This window comes from Triticum urartu, chromosome 7, assembly GCF_003073215.2.
Source record: "Triticum urartu cultivar G1812 chromosome 7, Tu2.1, whole genome shotgun sequence".
Lineage (NCBI taxonomy): Eukaryota > Viridiplantae > Streptophyta > Magnoliopsida > Poales > Poaceae > Triticum > Triticum urartu.
The window spans coordinates 54,217,304-54,241,898 of record NC_053028.1 but is presented as its reverse complement, the minus strand read 5'-3'; the positions used below and the strand labels follow the sequence as shown (position 1 = coordinate 54,241,898).

The 24,595-nt window shown below is 43.1% G+C and overlaps 1 protein-coding gene across 1 annotated transcript; it reads right to left on the bottom strand.

The window, feature by feature from the left end:
• Positions 1 to 4,126: 4,126 nt before the first annotated feature.
• On the bottom strand, positions 4,127 to 5,253 carry LOC125525035. Its single transcript, XM_048690057.1, has one exon. The coding sequence runs from the start codon at positions 5,051 to 5,053 to the stop codon at positions 4,370 to 4,372; it is 684 nt and encodes a 227-aa protein (XP_048546014.1). The 5' UTR covers positions 5,054 to 5,253; the 3' UTR covers positions 4,127 to 4,369.
• Positions 5,254 to 24,595: the final 19,342 nt, after the last annotated feature.

The following is a 24,595-nucleotide window of genomic DNA, read 5'->3' as shown; positions in this document are numbered from 1 at the left end:
GCTAAGATGAAGGAAGGACCATCAAAGGACAGTCTTGACGACTTTCTCAACTTTACATGGTCTAGACACCAACAATTATTTTTCTAATTGCGGACACCAAATGTGTGTGCTTTTTTAGATAAAGAGTGTTCCAAATTCTTCTTATTTTTTTTTAAAAAACATGCTTTTAAATATGTTCACGCTTGTTTAAAAATGCACAAAACTCCAAAAAAATGTTCCAATTCTTTTTAACAAAACCATTTAAATTTGACCACAAAATTTTCAAATTTCATAGTTAAAAAACATGTGTTCAAAAAAATGTTCATCTTCAAAAGATGTTTCGGGTATAATAGAAAGATTAAAAATTTCAAAATTGTTTAATTATTTTATAATATAGAAATATTTGTGTTTTCTGAAAAGTAAAAATAGAACCAATTACTAGACTATTCCATGCAGCACTACTCGTTCATTGATGAAAGATGTTAGGGTGGCTTATTTACATCCATGCGTCATACTCCGAAAAGAGATAACATTATAAACTTATGTTGATGTTTATCAGAACTAGATATATAAAATGATGCATGCTGTCATACAGAGCAGGTTTTACGAATTTTTAGCCCGTTGCAACGCACGTGCATTTGTGCTAGTAAGTTCTAAAGCATGAAGGCTGACAGTCAATGTCAATATCCCTAGAGACGCACTTCCAACATCCCAAAACATATCTTGCGAGAGGGCATTGGAAGAACAGGGGCTCATCACAAAACTCACACAGGTCAACTTCCTTACATCCCTACTTTTCAGGTTGTCCCTTGTCAGAATACAGTTTCAGGCTACCAACCAACAGAATACTTAGGGGAAGCTTAAGGATCCACAACATTGTGTACGGAGAAATAACCCTCTTAGTAATAATCAGATAATGGGTACATAGAACTTCAGAGAATTTACCTGAGTTAGTCAAAAGCCACATCACTCTATCTGGTTCAGGCTCAACCCTGACTGCACATTTGCTTCAGGTTTTGCCACATGGTGTGAGTATCCTCTCAAAAAGCGCCTAAATGGCCAAAACCTGTCTATGCCCCTGGAGAAAACTTTATGAACGATAATATTCTGAGTATATGTCTTGTTTTCATATCGTCACCAACAATCCTTTGACAGCACTTATAAATAAATCTTCAAACCAGTAAAATGTTAAAAATGCACAAAATATACTTAAGATTTCTGGCGCTCTCTACATCATCCTAAAACAAGAAAATAGCATCGTTGGCATACTGGATGATGGCTAGCCCGTCATCCAGCAAATTGGTAACTAGACCCTTAATCAAGACAGCCAAGGCATCAGCCGCAATGGTGAATAAAAGTGGGCAAAAAGGGACCCCACCCCCTGCCTAAGTCCTTTCCTAGTGTTAAAATATTTTCCAAGTGTGTCATTTAACCATAATGCACACTCAGTTCATACCTACTTGTAATGACTTATTCGTCTTAACACTGCAGAAGGCTTGGCACAAATGATTAAGGAGTTTCACATGCACAGGTTCAGATGGTAATCGTAGCATACTACAGAAAACCCGTGTGCATGCTATGATACCCTGAGAAAGTTTATCAAAATTGCACTTTAAAACTTGATCAAACCAGCAAAAAGAACATAAAAAGAAAGACTTGTTCAAGAATAGAGCATACAACACGATCTTAGCTTTTTAAGGCTTCCAATCAATGTGTGCAATATGCCCAGCAAATATTAACCTTCATCATTTTCCCCGATAAAGATTATAACCTCATCTAATGGTTCCTATTGTTTTTCGAAATAACACCGAATTATTAGAAGAGATTTAGTTATGTACCAACACTCACAAGGCGATCTCCAATCTTTTACATTGCATATGTGAGGGTAGAGTAGTAATACAGCTAAAAAAAATATGTATTTAACCAGTACACATTAATTCATGAAAGAAACTAGCTAGTACGCCACATGTTTGAGGCCTCACGATACCATAAACACTTCTACTCATAAGTATATGACTACTCTGGAATCAACAACTAGATCCACTAAAACACTGTTGCTGTAAATCTGCAGTCTTACAAAGATATAGCGGAGCTCATAACACTGTGTATATCACCTACTCCCTCTGTTCCAAAATAGATGACCCAACTTTGTACTAACCTTAGTATAAAGTTAGTACAAAGTTGGGTCATCTATTTTGGAACGGAGGGAGTACTTCACTACTCGTGGATTGCCTAGTTGAGTAGTTGTAGCTTATTAAAAGATCGACTATTCTGCATCCAAGTTGCAAAACTTGAGCATTGTTTATGTGGTTCATTGATCTTGTAGAATCTCTTGCTGTAGAATCGTCAACTGCAAAAAATCTTCTGAGTGTGTAAACTGGGTGATACTCCAGGGCCATTGCATTTGCCAGAAAGTCAAGGCATTTGAACATATGATATCTCAGACCTCACAAGGCAAGGTGGAAAGATCCTTGTAACAAGAAGGTCTGAAACTTTTCACTTGCCAAATTTGTCTACAATGACTCTAGAGAGGCCATTCCATTGTTTAGTTTTTCCATCAACTTTGTAAGGTTTGGCAATTCCATTAACGATATCAGGGATATTTCGTCCACTTTATCAAAATGAAAGAGGGTCCTAAAACTGAAGAAGCCAAATAAAGCTGAAACGGCCCCTAGTGGACAGGCAATATGTGAAGAGGAACTCTGCTGAAGAGGCCAAAACAGCTCATAGTGTGAAATGCAGTGGAGACTGGAGACAGATCAGTGCCCAGTGGAAGGCATGAATGAAGCTGTAAATTCAGCTGAGTCTGATACTGTCATCTAGTAAATCAACTTAGAGCACAAATGCAGAAATGCTGAAGTGCACAATAACCTTAGATCACTAATATATACTGCAGTCTTTCAGAATGTCAGTAGTAAATGGTCTAACTTCTTGCTTAATTACCCACTAGTAGGTTTTTCAGAGCATAAAGATGGAATTTCTAAACACAATTGGATAACATCACAAAAGACCAACCTAATTGAGCTGAGCACCCCTGTCCTTGGGATCAAGGGGCACTCTCTATAGAGTAACAGTACAAAATGGTAGCTACAGTACCTAATCACATTCCTTAGCACGAGGTTTGAACCAGTATACACACTAATTCATGAAAGAAACTAGCTACACCACACGCAAGCAGCCTCACGGTACCAAAAACATTTCAACTCTGGAATCAGTGACTAGATTCCCTGAAACACTGTTGCTGTAAAATCCGCCAAAAGTATAGCAGAGCTCACAGCACTGTGTATACCGCCTAGTTTACTAGTCCTGATTGGCCTAGTTGACTAGTTGTAGCTATTCAAAAGAGTGAACTATTCTCCCAAAAAAAATTGAATTGTATCCAAGCTTCAAAAAAACTTGAGAATTGTTCATGTGGTTCATTGATCCTGTAGAATCTCGTGCACTAGAATCATCTAACTGCATTCTAAATGTGTAAACAGGGTGATACTCCAAGGCTATTGCATTAGCCAGAGAAGTCAAGGCATTTGAATATTTGATAGCTCAGACCTCACAAGGATGGAAATATCCTTGTGCCAAGATGGTCTGAATGCCAAATTTGTCTACAGTGCCTAGAGAGAGGCCATTTGCTGTTTGGTTCATTTATTTAGCTTTTTCGACCAACTTTGTAATTTCTGGTAATTTACTTGCTGAAATCAAGGATGTTTCCTCCACTGTATCAAAAGAGAAAGAAAAGGAAAACTGAAGAGGCCAAATAAACCGAAATGTGATGCCTGTCTGCTGAAAAAGCGAAAACTGCTCCCAGCGAAATGCGGTGGAGACTGGAGACAGATCAGTGCCCAGTGGAAGGCATGAATGAAGATGCAAAATCAGTCGAGACTGATGCTGTCATCTGGTAAATCAACTTAGAGCACAAATGCTCAAATGCACAATAACCTTAGAACACTAATACAGTATATACTGCTGCCTGTCAGAGTGTCAGTAGTAAATAGTCTAATTTCTTGCTTAATTCTGCACTATTAAGTTTTTCAGAGCATAAAGATGTGATTCCTACACTCATCTGGATGATCACAAAAGACCAACCTAATTGAGCTGAAGTGCACAAGAACTCTAGAACACTAATATATGCTGCTGTCTGTCAGGGTGTCCGTAGTAAATAGCCTAAATTCTTGCTTAATTCCCCACTAGTAAGTTTTTCAGAGCATAAGATGGAATTTCTACACGCAATTGGATAACATCACAAAAGACCAACCTAATTGAGCTGAGCACCCCTGTCATTCGGATAAGGAGCACTGTCTAATCGAGTAGGAAAACAAAATGCTAGGGTGCTAATCCCATTCCCTAATTAGCATGAGGATTGAGCTGATTTAGTTACCAGCGGATCTTTCTATTGCTAACCAGCTCCTCCTCCTCCACCGCCGGCGCCGCCGGGGCTCCATCTGTGCAGGCCGTCGCAGCTCAGGGTGGCGCGCGCGAGCTGCCGCTGGACGCACTTCCAAGCGGGCGCCCTCCTCCTCACCGCCCGGATCCTGGCCCTCCTCGCCGTCGCCTTGGCCTTGGCCACCAGGGACCGGTACCGGCGCACCCTCCACGCGAGGATCCGGCGCTTCGCGGGCCTCTGGAGCACGCATGGCGCTTCGTCGACGCCGCCGCCGCGCCTCCTTTTGGCGCCCGAATCCCTGCCCGAATGGCTCGACGAGACGGCGTCCCCGCCGGAGTCGATGTCCATGTCGGCCGCGGTGCTCGGCTCGGCGCGGTCCGCGGGGGCCGTCCGGCCGGCCAGCCGCTCCGCCACTCTCATTGCCCCGGCGAGGGCGAGCAGGCGCTGGGCGGAGCCGACGACGACCGCGCCCGCCGGCGCGCGGAGGAGCGCGTCCTCTCCCGCGCTCGCGCCCGCGCGGGGCAGGGCCTCGACCCTGGCGTAGAGGTTGCCGGCGCTGTCCATCAGGCACTCCTTGCCGAGCAGGCTGACCGGCAGGGCGAGGAAGGCCGCGGCGTCCTCGGCCGAATCCTGGAGGGGCGTCGGCGCCTCGGCGCCGACGAGGAGCCTCACGCCGAGCGGCCGCGCCGTCGCCATCCGGAGCTCGGCGGGGCGGTTCCCCCTGATCCGATCGATATCCCAGCCAGCTTACCGAGGAAGGAAGGAAAGGAAACCTTGTTGGGTGAGGCGCGAGCTGCTCTCTCACTCTCAGTGCTCGTTGTCAGTGTGCGCCCGCACTCCGGACGGCCAGCCAAGGATGCAGAGCCGGGTCACGGCCGTCGTGCTCGTGCCACCCGCGGCAGACTGAACACCGGTTTTTTGACGTTACACTCCATTATGTTATGAAGTTATCGTGTGCAGCGCCCGCCGTCGGCCTATGTCACCGATCCAAATTGCTTTTTTTTACAGTTTTACTAAAAATCAGTCCTCTGTTTTCATATTGGCTTCAAGTCGAATTTTCAATCATTGGATTTAGTTCTGAGATCTACGCTGGTGCGGTGTCCTTTTCGGGCCCGCTTTGTCTTAGTGGGTCTCAGTGGATTGGTTTGGGTTATTTTCGCACCCGCTTTGTTTTTTCAGGGTCGCGTGGAGGATCTGGTCTCTCCTCATCCATGGCGACGATGGCGAGCTCGAGGCGACGGCGGCGCATGTAAACCTTCAGATATTATCTTCACTAGCATATCTCCTCCCTTTCTTTTGTCCATTTGTTGCCCCTCTCCTCTAGCATGCCCTTCCCTACCATGGCGCCTTCTCTTTCTCCCTCCCTCCCCTCTCATGGTGCCCCTCTCTCCTTTCCCATGGCACCCCTCCCCCTCCCTTCTTCATGTGGCGCCTCATTACTCTCTATTCTTGTGTCTATGAGTCTGTCCTCTCTCTTCTTGAACCCTAAAACACAAGCAGATCTCAAATCCTAATTCTCTGTGTTTTTGTATAGGTTAATTCGGGTTCAGTTTTGCAAATCTGCAACAATCAAGTCCTAATCCCTTTCCACTGTTTCAGGTTGATTGGAATTCAGTTTTCAAGTCTCTGCAGCGATCAATTAAAAAGAAGGTAACAGCAATGCTTTTGTGATGTGACACTTTGTGATGATTTTGTTGTGTCAAGATGGAACTAAAATGCTACCATATGCTCAATTTTATTTAATGTGAAAGTCGTGCTAGCTTGTAAAGATAGTATACTACATATACTAGTTACTAGGTGTTTGTTTTGATTCATGGTGTCCATGAATGCTGTAGTCTTGTGTTACATTCTGCACATATGAAAAACTGCAGCAATTTGGTACAAGCAGTACCCTGAATCACATACTCTGAGGTGTTCCATCTTATTTTATTGTCTCTATATCTTTCTCTCTTTTTTTTTGTCGCGTAAGTCCCTGTTTCTCGGTCATTAAGCTTGTACAGGGAGTATGCATATAAGTTTTTGTTGCTTCCCTTGACCATTATTTTTCTTCAAAATTCAGAAGGTTTCATTGCAACTTTATATAGCTTAAGTTGTAGTCTATGCAACCCCATCTTTTTCTTTTCGTCTCTAGTGTTTTGTTAAACATATACATCCCCCCCCAACCAATTCATACGGGGATTTTTTTCTACGAATGTATTGATACTTATGCAAAAGCTGTAGTTCCTTTTTTTTTATGAGTAGTCTCAACCAGATTGCTTGAGGTGGCCAAGTTTCCCCTTGGTTCCTAATCAGTTGAGCTCTGGCCCATTCTCATATACACTAGGAAGATCGCTAGTGTTGCACGAGCACGGAATCGTAGATGTCATTATACACTATTGTAAGGTGTTGGCCAGCTGGCTAGAGACGTGTGTGGTCATGACCTAGTGGTTTTTGTTCATTTTCTTCACTATAGTGTCTTTTGTCCATTTCTTCCTAAGTCTCCTGTTTTGGTCTCTTATATTGTTATCTAGCATTTTCTCTATATATTAATTCTAAGATGAACAACTGACTTCTTACTATTCTTCTTGCAAATCAGTTTGTAGTGTCCTACTTAAGTGTCTACCTTTTAAAATTCAAGCTCAAAACTTAAAATTGGCTATCCTTTTGGTAACTATTCACTCTTTTTTCTTTAGTTTTCATTTTTTGTATATAAATAGGAGTGTCCTACTTAAGTGGCTCCAGATAGGCATGGCCATTACCGAATCCTCATTCTCATCCTTCTTCAGTCTCGCCCCCTCTATTTTTTCAATCTGGACTTTGTTTATCATTCTGTAGGCTTGCTATTTCATTTTTTTTTCATTTATCTGTTTACTTGTCATTCTTCATTTATCCGCCTTGTTCTTCTCCATCTTGTCATTTATACAGGATGGAAAGTCTTCACTTAATTTTCCTTGCCATTCATCATTTCCACTTCTTCATTTTTTGCAGTATTCTGTCTCTTTTTTTGGTCTCAGTTAGCATAGCTTTTTCAGCTAAAAATGATAGTAGATTAGTCTCTCATTTGTCCCACTTATTTTAGTACTCTTCAGTCTCCATGTCGTCTTTTCTTATTTATCAGTCCTTAGTTATCTTCATTCCTTAGTCTTCTTGGTATTCTTCTCAGTCTTATTATTCTTAGTTATTTTTATGAGTTCTTCTTTCTATCAGTCCTCTATTTCCATCAGTTATCTGCTTCGGATTCAGTAATCAAGTTCTTCAAGTCATATTTAGTGTGCATTCCTCAGTATGATTTTTTCTTTCTATCAGTCAGCTGTTTCAGATTCAGTACTCAAGGTCTTCAAGTCATATTCACTTATTCAGTGTGTATTCTTGAGTACGATTTCAGTGTAGTGTTGCTTGTTGTTATGATTTCTTTTCGGATTCAGTAATCAAGTTAGGTTTTTTATACTATGCTACTCAGGTGTCAGTCTTCAGTGTTAGGTTTTGTAGGTTTATCAGTCTTGGGACCTCTCCTGTTGCACACCACCTACCAGTACCCCACCATATCAGTATCTTAAGTGTCAGTTTTTCTAATGTTACGCGTCTGTCAGTTTAGTGTCCGAACCCGTAGGTTCTTAATTCATTATGCGGTGTGTATCACTTTTCTACCGATGTGATTTTTTTTAAAACCTCACTCTGTGGGCCGCTCTTTTTTGACAGATGCCATGCTCATTCTCACTACTGCTACGAAGACTCTAACAAAGATGTCTCGTATCAGTCCCTCTTTGCATCTCTATCAAATAACATGAAAACATCACATTCATTTTTTGTTCATATTCTTAAGTGTTCATTTTTCATTATTTTTGTTCGTCGGTCTGTAAGCTTGCCTTCTTAGTCTTATATTAGTTTATCTTAATAGTATCAGTATTCATTTTATCATATTTAATTATCATTTGCATCTTTCTTCAGTCCTATCTCTCATGGGTCTTGTCTTTTAGTAGATGATTATTTCTGTTGTGAATCTTATGTTCCTGTAAGTGCTAAATTTTTTCAGTTTCTGCACTGGTTTTTTGTTAGATTATTTTCAATTTTTAGTCGTCAGTATACCTAAGTATCAGTCTCAGTTCTCTTCAGCTTTATGTTAAGTGGTTATTATTTCGCCAGTGTTTGTTCAGTATCTTAAGTGTCTCATTGTAGTTCTATTTAGTTATTTGGTCAGTGTTTGTTCTTGTCTATCAGTTTTATGTTCAGTCATTTATTAGTGTACTTTCCATTCAGCTTATTATTTTCAATTTATTTTGTTGTTCTTGTATTTTCAGCATTCATTTTGAAATGGTTAGACTTGATATGTGTTTATAATTCCTGTAGCTTAAATTAGTTATCTGGTGAGTTTCTATTCTTAATTTTTCAGTCATCTTTTTGCTAACAAATATTTTTTTTTCTGCCACATGTGTAACAGTAACAGGGATGGTGTGCCCAATCTGCAAGTCCGACTGAGCTAGCCATCACTCATCGGGTTTAAATTTTGGTGTTTGATTGTCTGAAGACATTGAAAGCTCAGTGGTAACATGATTTTGAATATGCTTAATTTATCAGTATAGTCTAGTTCCCTGTCATGGTCAGTTATTAATTTATCACTACAGTCTACTTATCTGTTATGGTCAATTTTTCATTCATCACGCATTTATAGGAGGCTATGATGTGGATATTACCATACCTCCCTGTGTGTTTTGTGATAGCATAATAGTTGTCCTGTTCAGTTAAACATTTCATTTCTTCTTTAGTTCGTGTATGATTTCATTTTTTTTCTTTTCAGATATAAACTTAGTCCTTTTAGCTGATAGAATTATAGCAAATTTAGCTTTTTCTTAGATTTTTTTTTCTAATTTTCGGTCATTACTTTTGTTGCATTCATTTTCCTTTTTAGTCTATCAATTTTTAGAGTTTAGCTATTTGTCAGTCTCATCTGCAAACGTCTCATGCCCCAACAAGCATGAGGATAGCCTATCTTTTGTTCTTCCTTTTCCATTTTTTTTTGCTTTTTCCTGCAGTTTATCCCATGCCACTGAACGGTCGAATTCAATTGCGCCACTGGCGGCATGCTTTTTGAGGAATTTGAGGGGCGCAAATTCATCACCGAGATCAGGAAAGAACACAGGAGGACCTGCATCTGTGGCGTTGGGTGGGAGGACTTCATCACGTTGAACAATCTCAGTGACGGAGTTTTGCTCCATTTTGTACTCGATGGACCAGTGCCAAAATTGCTGATTTGCATGGTTGCGCCACCTCCCAACCAGGCTGATCTAGCGCTTGAGGCTGATGTGTTCACGGAAGACATGAAGAAGAAGGCAAGAGAGAGTGCAAAGCTGTATGAAACTCTACTATATTGACCAACGGATACATGGGTTGCCATTTGTGCATCTTTTTTTGTTCATTTTCAGTGTGACTATTCAATCTTCAGTTTTATGGTCTCCAGTATATTCTTGTTGTGGTCAGTTTTGAACTAGAGAAGAAAGTTCAAGGGACATATAGCTAAGCGAGACTCTGGTTTGCATCCAGCATCATGTTTACTTGGCTCCTATTTTGTTACTTTTTTTAAGCTATACTGTCACTCCCATTTAGTCCATGTCCACACAATATGTCAAGGTATGAATCAGTAGCGGGTTTGCAAGTGACCCGTTAGGGAGAGGCGCCAACATGTGTTTGAAGGTAGACGAGGGGGAGGGAGAATACGACCTGAAACTGAAATGAAAACAATTGTTTTTTTGGCTCTACAGTCTGGACTGAAACTACTACAAAGACACGTGTAAAGAACTGTGTGGACAAGAAAAACGACCTAAACCAAATGGGAAAACAGATGACTGAAAATTAGACACTCCCTTTTTCTAACAATCTTACGAAGCTTTTTATTTAACTCGTCATAATGTTTACAGAAACAAAAGAAAGATCACGGGATTGCTTAACCAAACGCGGCAGCCAATCCCAAGTGAAAGAGCATGCTTTGTGAGATTCGGTATTCGAGCTCATAAATTCACGGCTAAAAGTGCAAGCGGTAAAAAGTCTAGATCGATCTGAGATCTCTCGAATGATGGCTCCGTAGACAGCGGCACTCCTTTGCTTGATATCATCAATCACGATATTGCAATGAGAAGCTACAAAGATCCTTCGTTCATATAAGTCATCTGCCAAAGCCGGTGATTCCCGGACTGCTAGCGCTTCCAGTGTTGTGGGATCATTAATACCAATTAAAGTAATCGGCGATGCCCCCCATGAAGAGTCTATCATGGTCCCTGCAACCAGCTGCAACAGATCCAGCCGAGATGTTCCGCGTAAACGCCGCATCTACGTTAATCTTGCTCATATTCTCCGGAGGAGCAATCCACCAATTTGGCCGGGGCGGGACATTTGCTGGCTCGCCGGATGGCATCCTCAGCACCTCCAGATCATTAATGAAGTTCACAAAGGTATTTGTGGCGAAAGGTGTGTGGTGTATATCCCCGGATATCAGTTTCCTCATCGAACTCCATATTACCCAAAGTGTAACTTCTATCCTGTGAAATCGGCATGAGATAGCAAAGCTCTGCAGGTTAAACAATCATTGCTTTATTACTAAGGAAAATCTTATACACAACACCTTAGCAGTAGCGCTAGATAAAATCATACGCTACTGCTACTTAGTAGCAGCGCTCGTAAATAAACCGCGCTACTGCTATAACTTTAGCAGTAGCGTGTACTAGCAAAAAGTGCTGCTACTATGTTTGAACTGGACGCACATGGCTAGCCCAACTTAGCAGTAGCGCGTATCCTCGCCCAGCGCTACTGCTATTCTTCTTAGTTGTAGCGCTTTTCTCACACACGCGCTACTCCTAACCCTACCTTATCCTCCCCACGCGGCTAACCCTCTCTCACTCACTCTCCCTCTCAGTCACTCTCGCCCATGCCGATACCCGTCGTCCGCCGCCGTCGTCCGTCCTCCACCGAGGTACTCCCTCCTTCCCTCCCTCCTCCTCCCACCGCGCCCTCCTCCCTCCGCCTCCGGCCGCCCCCTCCTTCCTCCTCCTCCGGCCGCCCCCTCCTCCCCACTACTAGGAAAAGGGCTATAAATGGAATTGACACTAATGGCGCACCAGACATGTGGTGCGCCATTACTATATACTAATGGCGCACCAACACCAGACATGTGGTGCGCCATTACTATATACTAATGGCGCACCATGTGTTGGTGCGCCATTAGTGTGCAAATACTAATGACGCACCACATCCACGGTGCGCCATTAGTAAATTTTTTTTTAAAAAAATACATCAAAACTAGTAATGGCGCACCACTCCCATGCTAGTAATGACGCACCACTCCCATGCTAGTAATGGCGCACCACTTCCACGGTGCGCCATTAGTAAAAAAAGTTTTCCCACGCTAGTAATGGCGCACCACCCCCACGGTGCGCCGCCCCCCCCCCCCCCCCCCCCCCCCCCCCCCCCCCCCCCCCGCCCCGTGGACCGCCTTTTCAGTTTTAAAAAATAAACAAAAATGATGGAAATGTCAAAAAAATAAAAGAAAATAAGTTTCCCATGTGATATGTGGTCTAGTTGTTGTGAAAATTTACAAATATGAATTTCGACTTTATTTGCGAAATCTCTCGAGAATTTGTAAAATTGGGCATAACTTTTGCGTACGAACTCGGATGAAAAAGTTTTTTATATGAAAAATCATCTACTCGAAAAGTTACATCCGAATTTAACCAGGGAACCTCGTTAAACATTTTCAAAAACCTCAAAAACCTAACAGAAAAAAAGATACGGGATTTTTAAGATCTGGAGAGGCAAAAAAATTCAAAAAAAATCAAACTTACTAATGGCGCACCTACCTATGGTGCGCCATTACTATTTTCCCGCCTTCAAAATTCAAAATAAGTCAAAAAAAGTTATTAATGGCGCACCTGCCCATGGTGCGCCATTAGTATCTTCCTGCCTTCAAAATTCAAAATAAATCAAAAAAATTAAAAAAAGTTAGTAATGGCGCAACTACCCGCGGTGCGCCATTACTATGCCATATATATGGCTGGGCGTGGTCCTCTCCTCCTTCATTTTTCTCCTTCACTCCACCACTCCTCCACTCCATCTCCTCCTCTCCTCCACTCCATCTTCCCTTCTCTCCTCCACCATACTACCCTCCTCCTCTCCGGCGACCTCCTCCTCCTCCTCTCCGGCGACCTCCTCCTCCCTCCTCTCCTCCCCTCACGATTTCTCCTCCCTCCTCTCCGGTGAGCTCCTCCTCCCTCCTCTCCTCCCATCCCCTCATGGTTTCTCCTTCCTCCTCTCCGATGCTCCGGTGAACTCCTCCGGTGACCTCCTCCTCCTCCTCCTCTCCGGCGACCTCCTCCTCCTCCTCTCCGGCGAACTCCTCCTCCTCCTCTCCGGCGATGTAGGCGAGCGCCTCTCCGGTGACCTCCTCCTCCTCCTCTCCGGCGAACTCCTCTCCGGCAAAAGAACACGGCAAAAGAACGTACAAGATCCAAAAACAGGAACAAAATTTGAAATAATATCGTGCCAAAAAACGAGCAAAAAATGGGCAAAAAAATCACGATCCAGATCCAAATTCAAAATTCAAAAATAGCAATGGCGCACGATGGGGGTTAGACGGTGCGCCACTACTATTTTCCCGCCTTCAAAATTCAAAAATACTAATGGCGCACCAGTGGCCTATACTAATGGCGCACCAGTGGCCTATACTAATGACGCACCGTGGCCTATACTAATGGCGCACCAGTGGTGCGCCATTAGTATATCAGATACTAATGGCATGATACTAGTGGCATGATACTAATGGCGCACCAGTGATGCGCCATTAGTAGGCAAAACTGGTGCGCCATTAGTAGCTCTTTTCCTAGTAGTGCCCTCCTTCCTCCTCCGCCGGCAGCCCTCCTCCCACTGCCCCTCCCTCCTCCTCCTCCGGCCGGCCCCTCCCCCTCCTCTCTCCTCCATCCCTCCCTTGTCTCTGTTCTTGCAAATTGTAGATAATTTAAATGTAGATTTTAGAATGTAGACATTGTAGAATGTAGGTTTTTTAATAGAATATTTTTTTGACTATTTTAGGTGTTTTGAATAAAATAGAAGTAAGAAAATTTAGGGTAGAACTAGGGTAGTAGAATTTTTAGCAAGTGTTTAATAGAACTAGTTTATTTATAGTAAGTGCTTAATAGAACTAGTTTATTTATAGTAAGTGCTTAATAGAACTACTTTATTTAGTAAGTGTTTAAAATAATTAGTAAGTAAATTAATAAACTAGTTGGACTACTTTATTTTTAGAAAAAACTAGTTTTTTTCTATTTATAGTAAGTTTATATTTAGTAATAACTAGTTGAATTAATAGAACTAGTTGAACATGTCATATTTGTTGTTATTTTTATATTTTAAGAAATTATTCGGGATGTATTAGTGATAACTTATAGGGTTTTTGCTTTTGCAAAAATCAAGGAGCCCCTCCATCATCCCCACTGTCGTCCCCGTCACCGACCCCCTCTGACCTCAAGGTGAGACCAGCCAAATCTCCATGTCAATATGAGTCCTATAAGATATATATATATATATATATATATATATATATATATGATGTAGATAAAAACATGTATATCCTGTGTTGCTCAAATAGGATATGTGGTTGCTCAAGTGGCCGGTCATGTTCAGGTTATACCTCCGAGTGGCCTATGTTTTGCCGGAGTGTTGATTAATTTTCGTTCCAGCAAATTTCAGGCGCTCGATATGTCCTTTTTTTAGCAAAGGTCATGCTGGATTTTTCCGTGAATTCTGGCATGACTTGTGCTAGAATATGTAGGAAATATCGAGTGGCCTGGATTTTCTCGAAAAATAATGATCTAATTTAGGTTTTTAGTACATATACTTAATTGTACAAGTTTAATCTTTAAATTATGAACGTAGGAAATGTCATACTCGGATGACGAAAGTCTCCCAAGGGAGTGCAGCTGGTGCCACAACGATCGAGGTATGTGCGACAGGTACCCTCACCTGGACGATGATCGGTGCTTCAGCATTAAGCTCGAGGAGACCTTCGATGTTGAAACGGTACGCAACGACGACAAGTGGTTTTTTCGTAATTAAGCACGACTCAACTATTTCAATGTCTAATTTTCATCTTTTACAATTCGACTAGCTTATCCCATGCCATGCAAGACGCTATGTCTTGGAGAGGATGGGTTTTGAAGACCATGAAAATTTTGAAACAAAGGTATACCTAAGGACCCATCATGATATGGATTTTGAAGTAAATCTGTACAATTCTCAGAGCGTAACCCATTTTGGTTGCCAAAATTGGGAAGCACTTTGCAAAATGTATGGTTTTTATGAGGGTATGATTGTCACCATGGATCTTGGTGATCCTGACATCGAGGAAAACAATATGGACATTTGGGTCCTTGTTGATACGCTTTCGATTCTACCGCTATGTGAGTTTCTCAAACATAGTTATTAACTAATTTATATTGTTTATTTCAAAACAGTTGACAACTTATTTCCATTGACAACTTATTTTCATTCTTCAAAGAATGTGTGGAAGATGGTAGACAAAACCCACTACACTGATGGCTCCGAATTAACTTATAAGGAGAAAAATCATCTGATCGTATTTTGTACTTTTTTGAGAATTACAATACCTATTATCAAACTCCTCCAAATTATGGTGAATACGTGCCACTAGTGCACGTGTTGAACCACGATAACTTCTATGAAGATACCCTGGTAAGATTTTTTACTATTACGATATCCGTGCATCTTTTGCATATTTCTAAAACTAGTACATCATTGCTAACTATGAAGTTATTACTATGTTTTTCAACAGAAAATCCCGATGGATTATGTGCCTCATCTGATGTATTACAATGGTCGCCTTAAAGTTCTGAACATACAGCCAAGTCATCCTACGGATCTCACATGTGCATATCGGATTTCTGAAACCGGTGAACACATGCTAATCAAAGAGTGGAAAAAATGTTTGGACATTCGTAAGGAGGTTCTTGGAAGCAACATTAAGCAAAAGACAAGAATTGGAGACAGGATAATCTGCATTCTCCATAATGAAGAGCCAGGGGCTATCTTGTTTTTTGCTATTTTACCTTAGAGAATATAGTAGGTCATAAGAGAATGTAGTAGGTCCTATGAGGTACAATATGTTTATTATGTGGTACAATGTGTTAGAGTTGATAATGAGGATTAGTTGTGATTATGACTAGTGACCAACTTGCTATGTGATGTCTCATCGATCAAAACGATGATCAACAGGAGGTGTTATATGACAATGATGTATTATGATGATAAGTTATTAATGATATAATGATGATATTTATTATATCATTGCGTGAAAGAACCGCGGATTAGTTTCAAGTGGATGCCATCCACTTGAAACTAATCCACGGTTCTTTCACTCAATGATGTAATAACTCATTATGATGTAAAAACAATCTCTAAATTGCTGCTGTATGAAAACTTGTATAGAGGTGTATGAATACAACATGAAATAAAAAAAATATGGAATAATAGTAGTAGCGCGGGCTGGGAGAAGCGCTACTAGTAATTACCAGTAGCGCCGCGTCGAGAAAGCGCTACTACTAAGGGCGTGTTCGAAGGCTCTCGAGCTCCAAGCTTCACAAATTTCTGGAGTGGAGCTGAGCCGAACGAGTTTGGGCCAAGAAGCTAGAAGCGAGAAGCCTGGCCAGCCGCTAGTGTAAAAACGTGAAGCACCAAAAGTCCAGCTCCACGGATTGGAAAAGGAGAAGTTCGCTCAAATTACGTACAAATGCCACCGCCAAGTGATGGCACATCGAACCGGTACACTAGCTCGTGGAACATATCGCTCGATCGAATTGATACTTTGTGCTCCTTCTCTCGCTGGAAAGCCAAGCTGGGCTGCCTCCAACCGGCCCATTAGGGTGCTAAGGCGGGCCACCCATGCTGCCAGCCCATAGTAGTGATGGGAGAAGCTAGCGATCGGAGCTGAACGAAGTTGTCTCGCTGCGTGGAGTGAGAAGCTGAGATGGGAAGCTAGAATCGTGGAGTTCATGGAGTTGGGAGGAGATCAGAATAGGCCCTAAGTCGGTGTAGCAGTAGCGTGGGTTAACCAACACTACTGCTAACCTTTAGCTGTAGCGTTGTACCAGTAGCGCTTCTGCCCGCGCTACTGATAGTCCTAAAACCCGTGCTGTTGCTAGACTTTTAGTAGTGCTTGGCGGTTGGATTCGCATTTATGCTCATCTATTCCACAAGAGACTCCGAAGATAAAGCCAAAACACTCCTTGACATGGTGCACTCGAGCAATGCATGCCTCCACGAATCGACCACGCCACACGGCAGGCATGCCGGCGAATTAGCCATGTTATGATGATGTAGAAGGTCACAGGTAGGAATCGATTCCCTGACGAGACGCCAAAGAAACGCCCGTATTTTGTTGGGGACCTGGGTGTGCCACAAAGATGACCAACCATTGCTTTCATCAGCATTCGATGTTCCTCTCAATTCATACAGCCAACTCTCTCGGGTTAACTTTGTATTCTGAATCATCCTATATGCTGAACATACAGTGAAGTTTCCTCGAATCTCCTTGCTCCATGCCCAAAAATCATCCACCTTTGTACATAAGGGGATTCTCAATATTGCTTCAGCGTCAATAGGTATGAATACTGCTCGTACTAGCTCCTCCTTCCACAGCCAACACAAAAAGGGACCTCGACTGGGCCGGCCCACTCGAAAACAGTAAAGCTAGCTGTGTAGCGTGACAAAAATACCAAAATGAAATGCTGCAGGGAGGAATCAAACTCGTGACATCAAAATTAAATAATAGTGCTACTAACCACCGGAACCAGTAGCTGCTCGTGAGGGATGACAGCGCAACCATTTTTAGTTTCAACAAAATTTGAAATTTATATACATTTATATATTTTGGAAATTTCTAAAAAAATTGAAAAACAGGAACACAATTTGAAAACATGAACATTTTTCAAAATTACAAAGATTTTTTTGAAACACGAACAATTTTTTAAATTCCAAAAGATTTTTTGAACTTGTAAAAAATATTAAGCATGAACATTTTTGAATTTGAGAACATTGTTTGACTTTATGAACAAATTTTGTAATTCCCAAACATTTTTTGAGATTATGAACAATTTTTTGAAAATGCGAACATGTTTTGAAATTCCCCAAACATTTTCTGAATTTGCGAACAAATTAAAAAAAGTGAATAATTTTTGAATTTGTGCAAATTTTTTGAAAACTACAACAAATTTTGTGTTTGTGAACAAATTTTCAAAAAGCAAACAAATATTGACATTCTAATATTTTCTTATATTTCGAAACAAAATTTGAAAAGTGAATATTTTTTTGAAATTTTGAACAATTTTTTGAAATTTCTGAATATTTTTTAAAAGTGGAAATAAACTTGAAAAACTAAACAGAACAAAAGAAAAGGAAAAACAAAATAAAAAAACGAAAAAAAATATAAAGTAAAAAAACAGAAAAGAAACAACCCAGGAGATTGCCCGACAGTTCGCTGCAGCCAATGGCAAATAGGGTTTTCCAAATTGCTGTACCGTCGCCGCTGTTTGTCCACTGCAGAAGCTCCCTTAGTGATCCATACTAGCAGGCCCAATGAGAAGCCCGTGTGCGATTTTCTGTCGTGAAGCAAAGGGGTTTTCTTTTCCTCAAAAAAAGCAAAGGGGTTTTCTGTGGTCTTATATGTCTGTTTTTTGGAGAACTGTGGTCTTATATGTCTGTTGCACGTGCCCGTGGTGCTTGTACTGTTAGTGTTTTTCTGTGGTCCTATATACATGTTTCACTCGCCTGCTTTGTTGATTGCCATTGCTTTAGGGTTGCCGACTACGTGTTCTATTAGAGCATCTCCAACATCAAGCTGCGGTGGTTCCAGCGACGTTGTTTCTGCCTCCTGGAACTTGCTGGTAGGGAGTGCGGACCCCATCAACACGACTCACATCAAGCTGCGTCGGGTTAGGAAGGCCCTCTCCACTTGGAGAAAGTGCTCTGTTGGAAATCTCAAGCGGCAGATTAACATGGTTCATGAGATTACCTTGCGCCTTGATATGGCCCAGGATTCTAGGACTTTAACTGCAGATGAGACCCGCCTTCGGGAGCTCTCAAATCATGCCACCTAGGCCTGACTGTTTTGATGTGGATCAAGCAAAAACAGCGAGTTAGGGTTTCATGGCTGCGGGCCACCGATGCTAACTCCGAGTTATTCCGCATAAAAGCCAACTCTCGGTCTCGCAAGAACCACATCCACTCCATCGTTGCCGTTGACGGCACCATGGTGGATGAGCAGGACAAAATTCTGGACTTGCTAGCTGATCACTTTCAGGGGATCATGGGAACCAGCGCATGCATGGCGGCCCCTTTCAACTGGGACAGGCTAAATTTGCTGAAGCACGACATGCATGAGCTCGAGCGGCCTTTCATGCTTGGGGAGATTAAGGAGGCAATCTAGGACATGCCGATGGACAAGGCGTCTGGGCTAGACGACTTCTCGAGGTCGTTCTTCAAGAGTTGCTAGGAGATTATCAAGGGTGATTTAATGCTAGTTTTCCAAAGGCCAGGGCCGCCCCGGGGGGGGGGGGGGGGGGGGGGGGGGGGGGGGGGTGCATGGCGGCCGTCCTGGGCCCCCAAAAGTCAGGGGAGCCCTCCCAAGCCCTCCCAAGTACATGTACATAGGCATACAGGTCAGGTCTTCGAGAGAGAAAAAATTGAAGCCAATCTCAGCGGCAGCGCCTCAGCGCTCATGCTAGGCATAGGAGGTAAAAATATATACGATGGGTCTGGCCCATGTTTGCACGTACGTACAGACTAGATAGGAAAGGAATCGTTCGATTCACTAATCACATTTTCATGTAACTTTGGACCGTCCTTCCCTATTCTGTTGTTCATCTGTAATCCTCTTCAACTCTACCTCCCTCGCTGCATGAACGACGCGACCACTGTGGCGGCAGGTACGTCTCATCATGCCATCTTCCCTGACATGTTCTTCTCTTCATGTTTCTTTTCTTTCTAGTCATGATTCCCAAATTCTCGATCGATCAAATAGGTTAACAAGGAAGTGTTGATAGGGCGCTCGAATCATTGCACACACAACCAGATTATATTACAAAGAGAAGGTACTATACTAATTAGTATACCCTAGCAGATTTTGTCATCATATTAGATGATCTTCTGTACTTAATCTAATATTTTAATTAGCTTTGCGCTAATTTTAAAAACTATTTGTTCCTTTCAATTTCAGCAGAGTTATATCGAGTTTGGGTTGAAAGTATTCATCCGGAAGTGATAAAAAGAAAAGGGAAGAAGAAAGCGAATGAGAAGAAAGAAGCAAATGTTATAAGACCGATATGAGCACTCGAATTACAACAACAAATCACAAAGATGAAGGAACGCATAAGGCAAGTTTTATTAAGAATAGTAGCCATTGTGAAATTTCTTGGTAAGCGCAATTTGGATTTTAGAGGATCCATCGAGCAACTTTATGATGATTCCAATGTCAGTTTCTTATATTGTGTGGAGATGGTTGTAGAATTTTGATTTGGTAATGCAAGATCTTCTTGCGCGTATTAAAAAAAAATCCATTGCCATTATCTTAGCCATATTATACAGAATGAGTTGATTTCTCGTATGTCTGCTGACACTAGAAATTTTATCATCAAGATTGTCAAAGTGGCCAAATAATTCACTGTTATCCTAGATTGTACCCTGAATGTGAGTCATCAAAACCAAAATGAGTTTGTTGGTTCGATGTTCATATGTCTGATGAAAAAATACAAATTGTGGATGTGACGCCCGGATAGTTACCCTACAGTAATTCTCTGCTAATGATGCCACGTCACTTCAATTACTGTTGCTAATCTTTCGTTAGTACAAAACCGATTCAAAATCAATTCAAAATATGGCAAACAACAAAAGTTTTCAAACATAGAAACAAAAATGTTCGGAGTGAACCAAATATTGCACAGATAATTATGGTGGAGAAGCCACACCTTTTTAAAATGTTTAAATACTATGAGATGAATAAAACACTAGCAAAAAACAATTATATATGGCTGTGATCATGTTGTAGAATGTTGATGTTCGATGGGTGAGCAAATGAGCAAGAAGCTCTTGCGTGCTAGGTCTAACAAACTCCCCCATGTATCTGTAGCCTATTTATACAGATATGAGTTGAGTTTGTTAGATCTGCTGAACACTAGGACGATCGTCTTATCATCAAGCTGTCAAATAGCCCAAAATTAATCACTTTTGATGGCCTAGATTTGTCCTGAACTGACCTCTATGCCAAACTAATCTGCGATTATGCGTTGGCTTTCGAGTGTTTTCATATGTGCTATCTGAAACAAAAAACAACTTCGATGTGAGAGATGTAGGACGCCCGGAGTAGTATACTACCATAGGCAAAAGAGTAAAATTAGCCACTAAGAACATCTCTCAAATGCCACTCCGACTTCAATTACTGGTTGCTAATACCTCCATCCATAGAACAAAATAACTCGCACCTAAGGCAAAAGCATTCAAACACACTCCAGCATGAAGTTCTAATGGACAATATACAAAGCAATAAGTCTACATGTCAAACAACTAGAAAACAAAAATGTTTCTGGTAGTTGGGTGGAACCCACAAAAGATATCGATGCGGATATTGAGATGGGAGAAAGCACAATCACCAGCATATTTATTAATAGGGGTGAATTAAAAATCTTTTCTCCTCTTATTCAGCTAATATGAGCTAATCGACTATAAATCTACACGCAGCAAGCACTCTAAGACAATCTATGTAGCTACCATATGTATAAATAAAAACAAGAATATATGAGAAAACTAGCGTTGAATTAGGTCAACTAAAGACCTACTTTCTATACAACTCCAATTTAGGTGTGACTTAAACTTTACTAGCATAGACCTAATAACACGTTCAACATAGAACGAAAATAAAACTATTAAGAAGATACACATTAAATCAAAGCCTAAGAAAACATCGCAAAAAACAGCCAGACGTAAAATCAAAAAGAAACCGACCCCCGGCCGTAGGCCCCATACGTATCAGTCGGTCCCTATGTACTTTGGCCACTTGAAGCTGCTGATTTATTAAGTATCCGGTCTCTGCAAGTTGTCATAAGTCAAGTACAACTCCAAGGTGTCCGTGTGAATGCCCACGGAAGACACGCGCGCCACTCCCGTACCCCTAGCCGAAATGAATCTGTAGCCACTTCTGACGCCCAGCCGGGTCTCTAGCAACCCCACAACCCTAACTCAGACTACACGCCTTCCCGTGCACCAATCTCTTCCCTCCCGTATTGCGCCAATGCGACTGCACAAATCCTGCGTCTGTTCAGATCCCGTCCGCCCCCCGGAAGACAACCCATCGCAGCGTCCGAGCCCCACCTTGGTAGTCACCAACCACGAGCAGCCCTCGCGGTCCACCCCGCCCCGGACACCAAGCAACCCGTATGGACCACGCCACACCGCTCCACCCGGGGAACGCTCTGTGTACTGCCATCCCCTTTCAGCACTACCCGTCCTTGTGCCACCTTCCTCGCACACACAGCCCGCAGCGCTCGCTCCATCGCGCGAAACGCAGACCCGTGTTCAGCGTCCAGGGCCTGTCCCTCCTTCCCAGACGTCCCCTCCACTACCCTAGTTCCCTCCAGCGTGCGCGCGAGCCTTCATCCCCGCTGACCCGTTCGTATCTAGAGCTCTTCGCTTCTCCCAGTACCTCGCGCAACAGTCGCCCGGCTACCCATCAGACCACGCCGTCAACACGCCTAACTCCCGCAGCGTACACACTCGGTTAGCTCGAGCGTACCCTAGCCCGACTCTTCCTACCTGCGCGTTGCTCCTCCTTCTTGCTTCCTCTTTTTCGCTTCTTCTTTCTGTCTCTTTTCGACATCTGTCTCTGTTTTCCTTTTTTTTTCGCCCTGGCAGTGCTTCCTCTCGTGCCGGCCGCACCCTCTGGCCCTCGCCTCCGCGTTGTTATTGGACTTGCGACCAGTAGCCAGACTCAGTCCAAATACCAAGATCTCGTTAAACGTGTTAAGTATAGCCTGCACGTGCGCCGAACGCCCCGACCTAACCGCACCCAGCCGGCCACCCTCCTTGCTGCTGCGCTTGCTCTCCCAGGTGTCTCAACCTGCCCTGTCGCCCGTCACGCCCCGACCCGGCAATCCGTCCGCAAAGCAGAAGCGCCGCCACCCCAGCCGCACAAAACCCACCGCCTCTACGGACGGCCGCCCTCTCACTCCCGAGCGCCGCGAACCCAGGCCCACCCACTACCTGAGGACGACACCAACCACTCCGCCCCTGTCCATGCGCTCTCAACTCTGGGATCACACGCCGCCCAAGCCTCACCCTAGTGTGCATACCCGTAATCTGTGTAACGGAGTATATGCAGATGCCTCTCACCTGTGATCACCTCCGCCAGAATATCGACCGGTGCCGCCACCGGGCCGGATTAGCACCGCCCGGAGCTTACTAACCCTATTATAACACCCATCCCACGTGCCACAAGACGACTGGCCGACACCAATAGTTAGATACTTAGATAAAAGATGGCGACCCAACATGATGGATCCCAAAGACCTGACCGTTACTATCTAAATCACAAGACTGGTGAGCCCAACAATAGATTCAGACTTATTATAAAATTAAATAAACTTAGAGCGAAAACCAAGACTGTTAGCTCTCAGCAACAAGGAAGGCTATGGCATCAGACAAGAGATTGAGTAAGCGGAGAAGCAGGGTGGACATCGCCCATCTGTCAAGCATTGACCTAGTTCAACATGGTTCAAAGAATCATACGTTGCCTAAAGCGACCCCGTGATCACAGCAGACTTGACCCTCGCACCTGAACTATCTGGTATGACCTCATCAACAACAACGCTGGGGTACAGGCTGCCCTGTTGCTCTGCAAGAAGGAGGGTCATCTCACACTGGTAGTCACGCGACACTAGTCATATCTAACAAGTACTAAAGTATTTCCTTAAATTAAATCTAAAATTAGAAAATCATTTAAAAACTTTGAAATTCAAGTTGCGAGTAATTACAATCCTGAGATAACCACCGTCAGCGCAGGAATGAGAGAACTATTACATAGCGAGAGAGTTGCTGGGGTATAATACTTAAAACTACTCGAAACCATTATATAAATAAACAGAGCAATCAAACGAGACCAGTCAATCTTGAAGTACGCGCAAGACCCGTCTATCCGCACCACCAATCACTCCCGCGCATAGCAAACATGCAATCGTCCGCCTACCGATGTCGTGACATTCTTCCAGACGACAACACGAACACCGGATAATATTTAGCCCGATGTTGTCTCGCGCTCCAGTATCACCCTCGTCCTAGCTAGCGAGAGTGAACATCCCGGAGAAAATTATCCCTAAAGGTCACCTCTTTTAGCACGGTGTCCGTTTCGCGTGATAATGAGAGCCAGATCTTGGATGCATTGAATGATATATGCTTTATGTTGCTTTGTTATGCTCTGTTATTTATTGTGTTCCCCCTCCGTTACTTCTTTCCGGTAGACTCCGAGACCGCTGCCGAGACGATCGCTGTGCACTACATTGAACGATGACCCCTCTCTGCCAGAGCAACCAGGCAAGCCCCCCCCCCTTGATCACCAGATATCGCCTACTCTTCTCTATACTGCTTGCATTAGAGTAGTGTAGCATGTCACTGCTTTCCGTTAATCCTACCCTGATGCATAGCCTGTCCTTGCTAGTACTGTTGTTACCTTTACCTGCAATCCTAATGCTTAGTATAGGATCCTAGATTATCATCAGTGGCCCTACACTCTTGTCCGTCTGCCATGCTATACTACTGGGCCGTGATCACTTCGGGAGGTGATCACGGACATATACTATATACTTTGCACTGTTACATTACCTGTGGTACTGTTCGGAGTTGGGGGCTGAAGGGGCAGGTGGGCTCCATCCCGGTAGAGGTGGGCCTGGGTTCCCGACGGCCCTCGACTGTTACTTTGTGGCGGAGCGACAGGGCAGGTTGAGGCCACCTAGGAGAGAGGTGGGCCGGGCCGTGGTCGGCGTTCGCGGATACTTAACACGTTTAACGAGATCTTGGTATTTGATCTGAGTCTGACCACTGGCCTATACACACTAACCATCTACGCGGGGACATTTATGGGCACTCGACGTCGTGGTATCAGCCGAAGCCTTCGTGACGTCAGCGACTGAGCGGCGCGCGCCGGGTTGGACCATGTAATGCAAC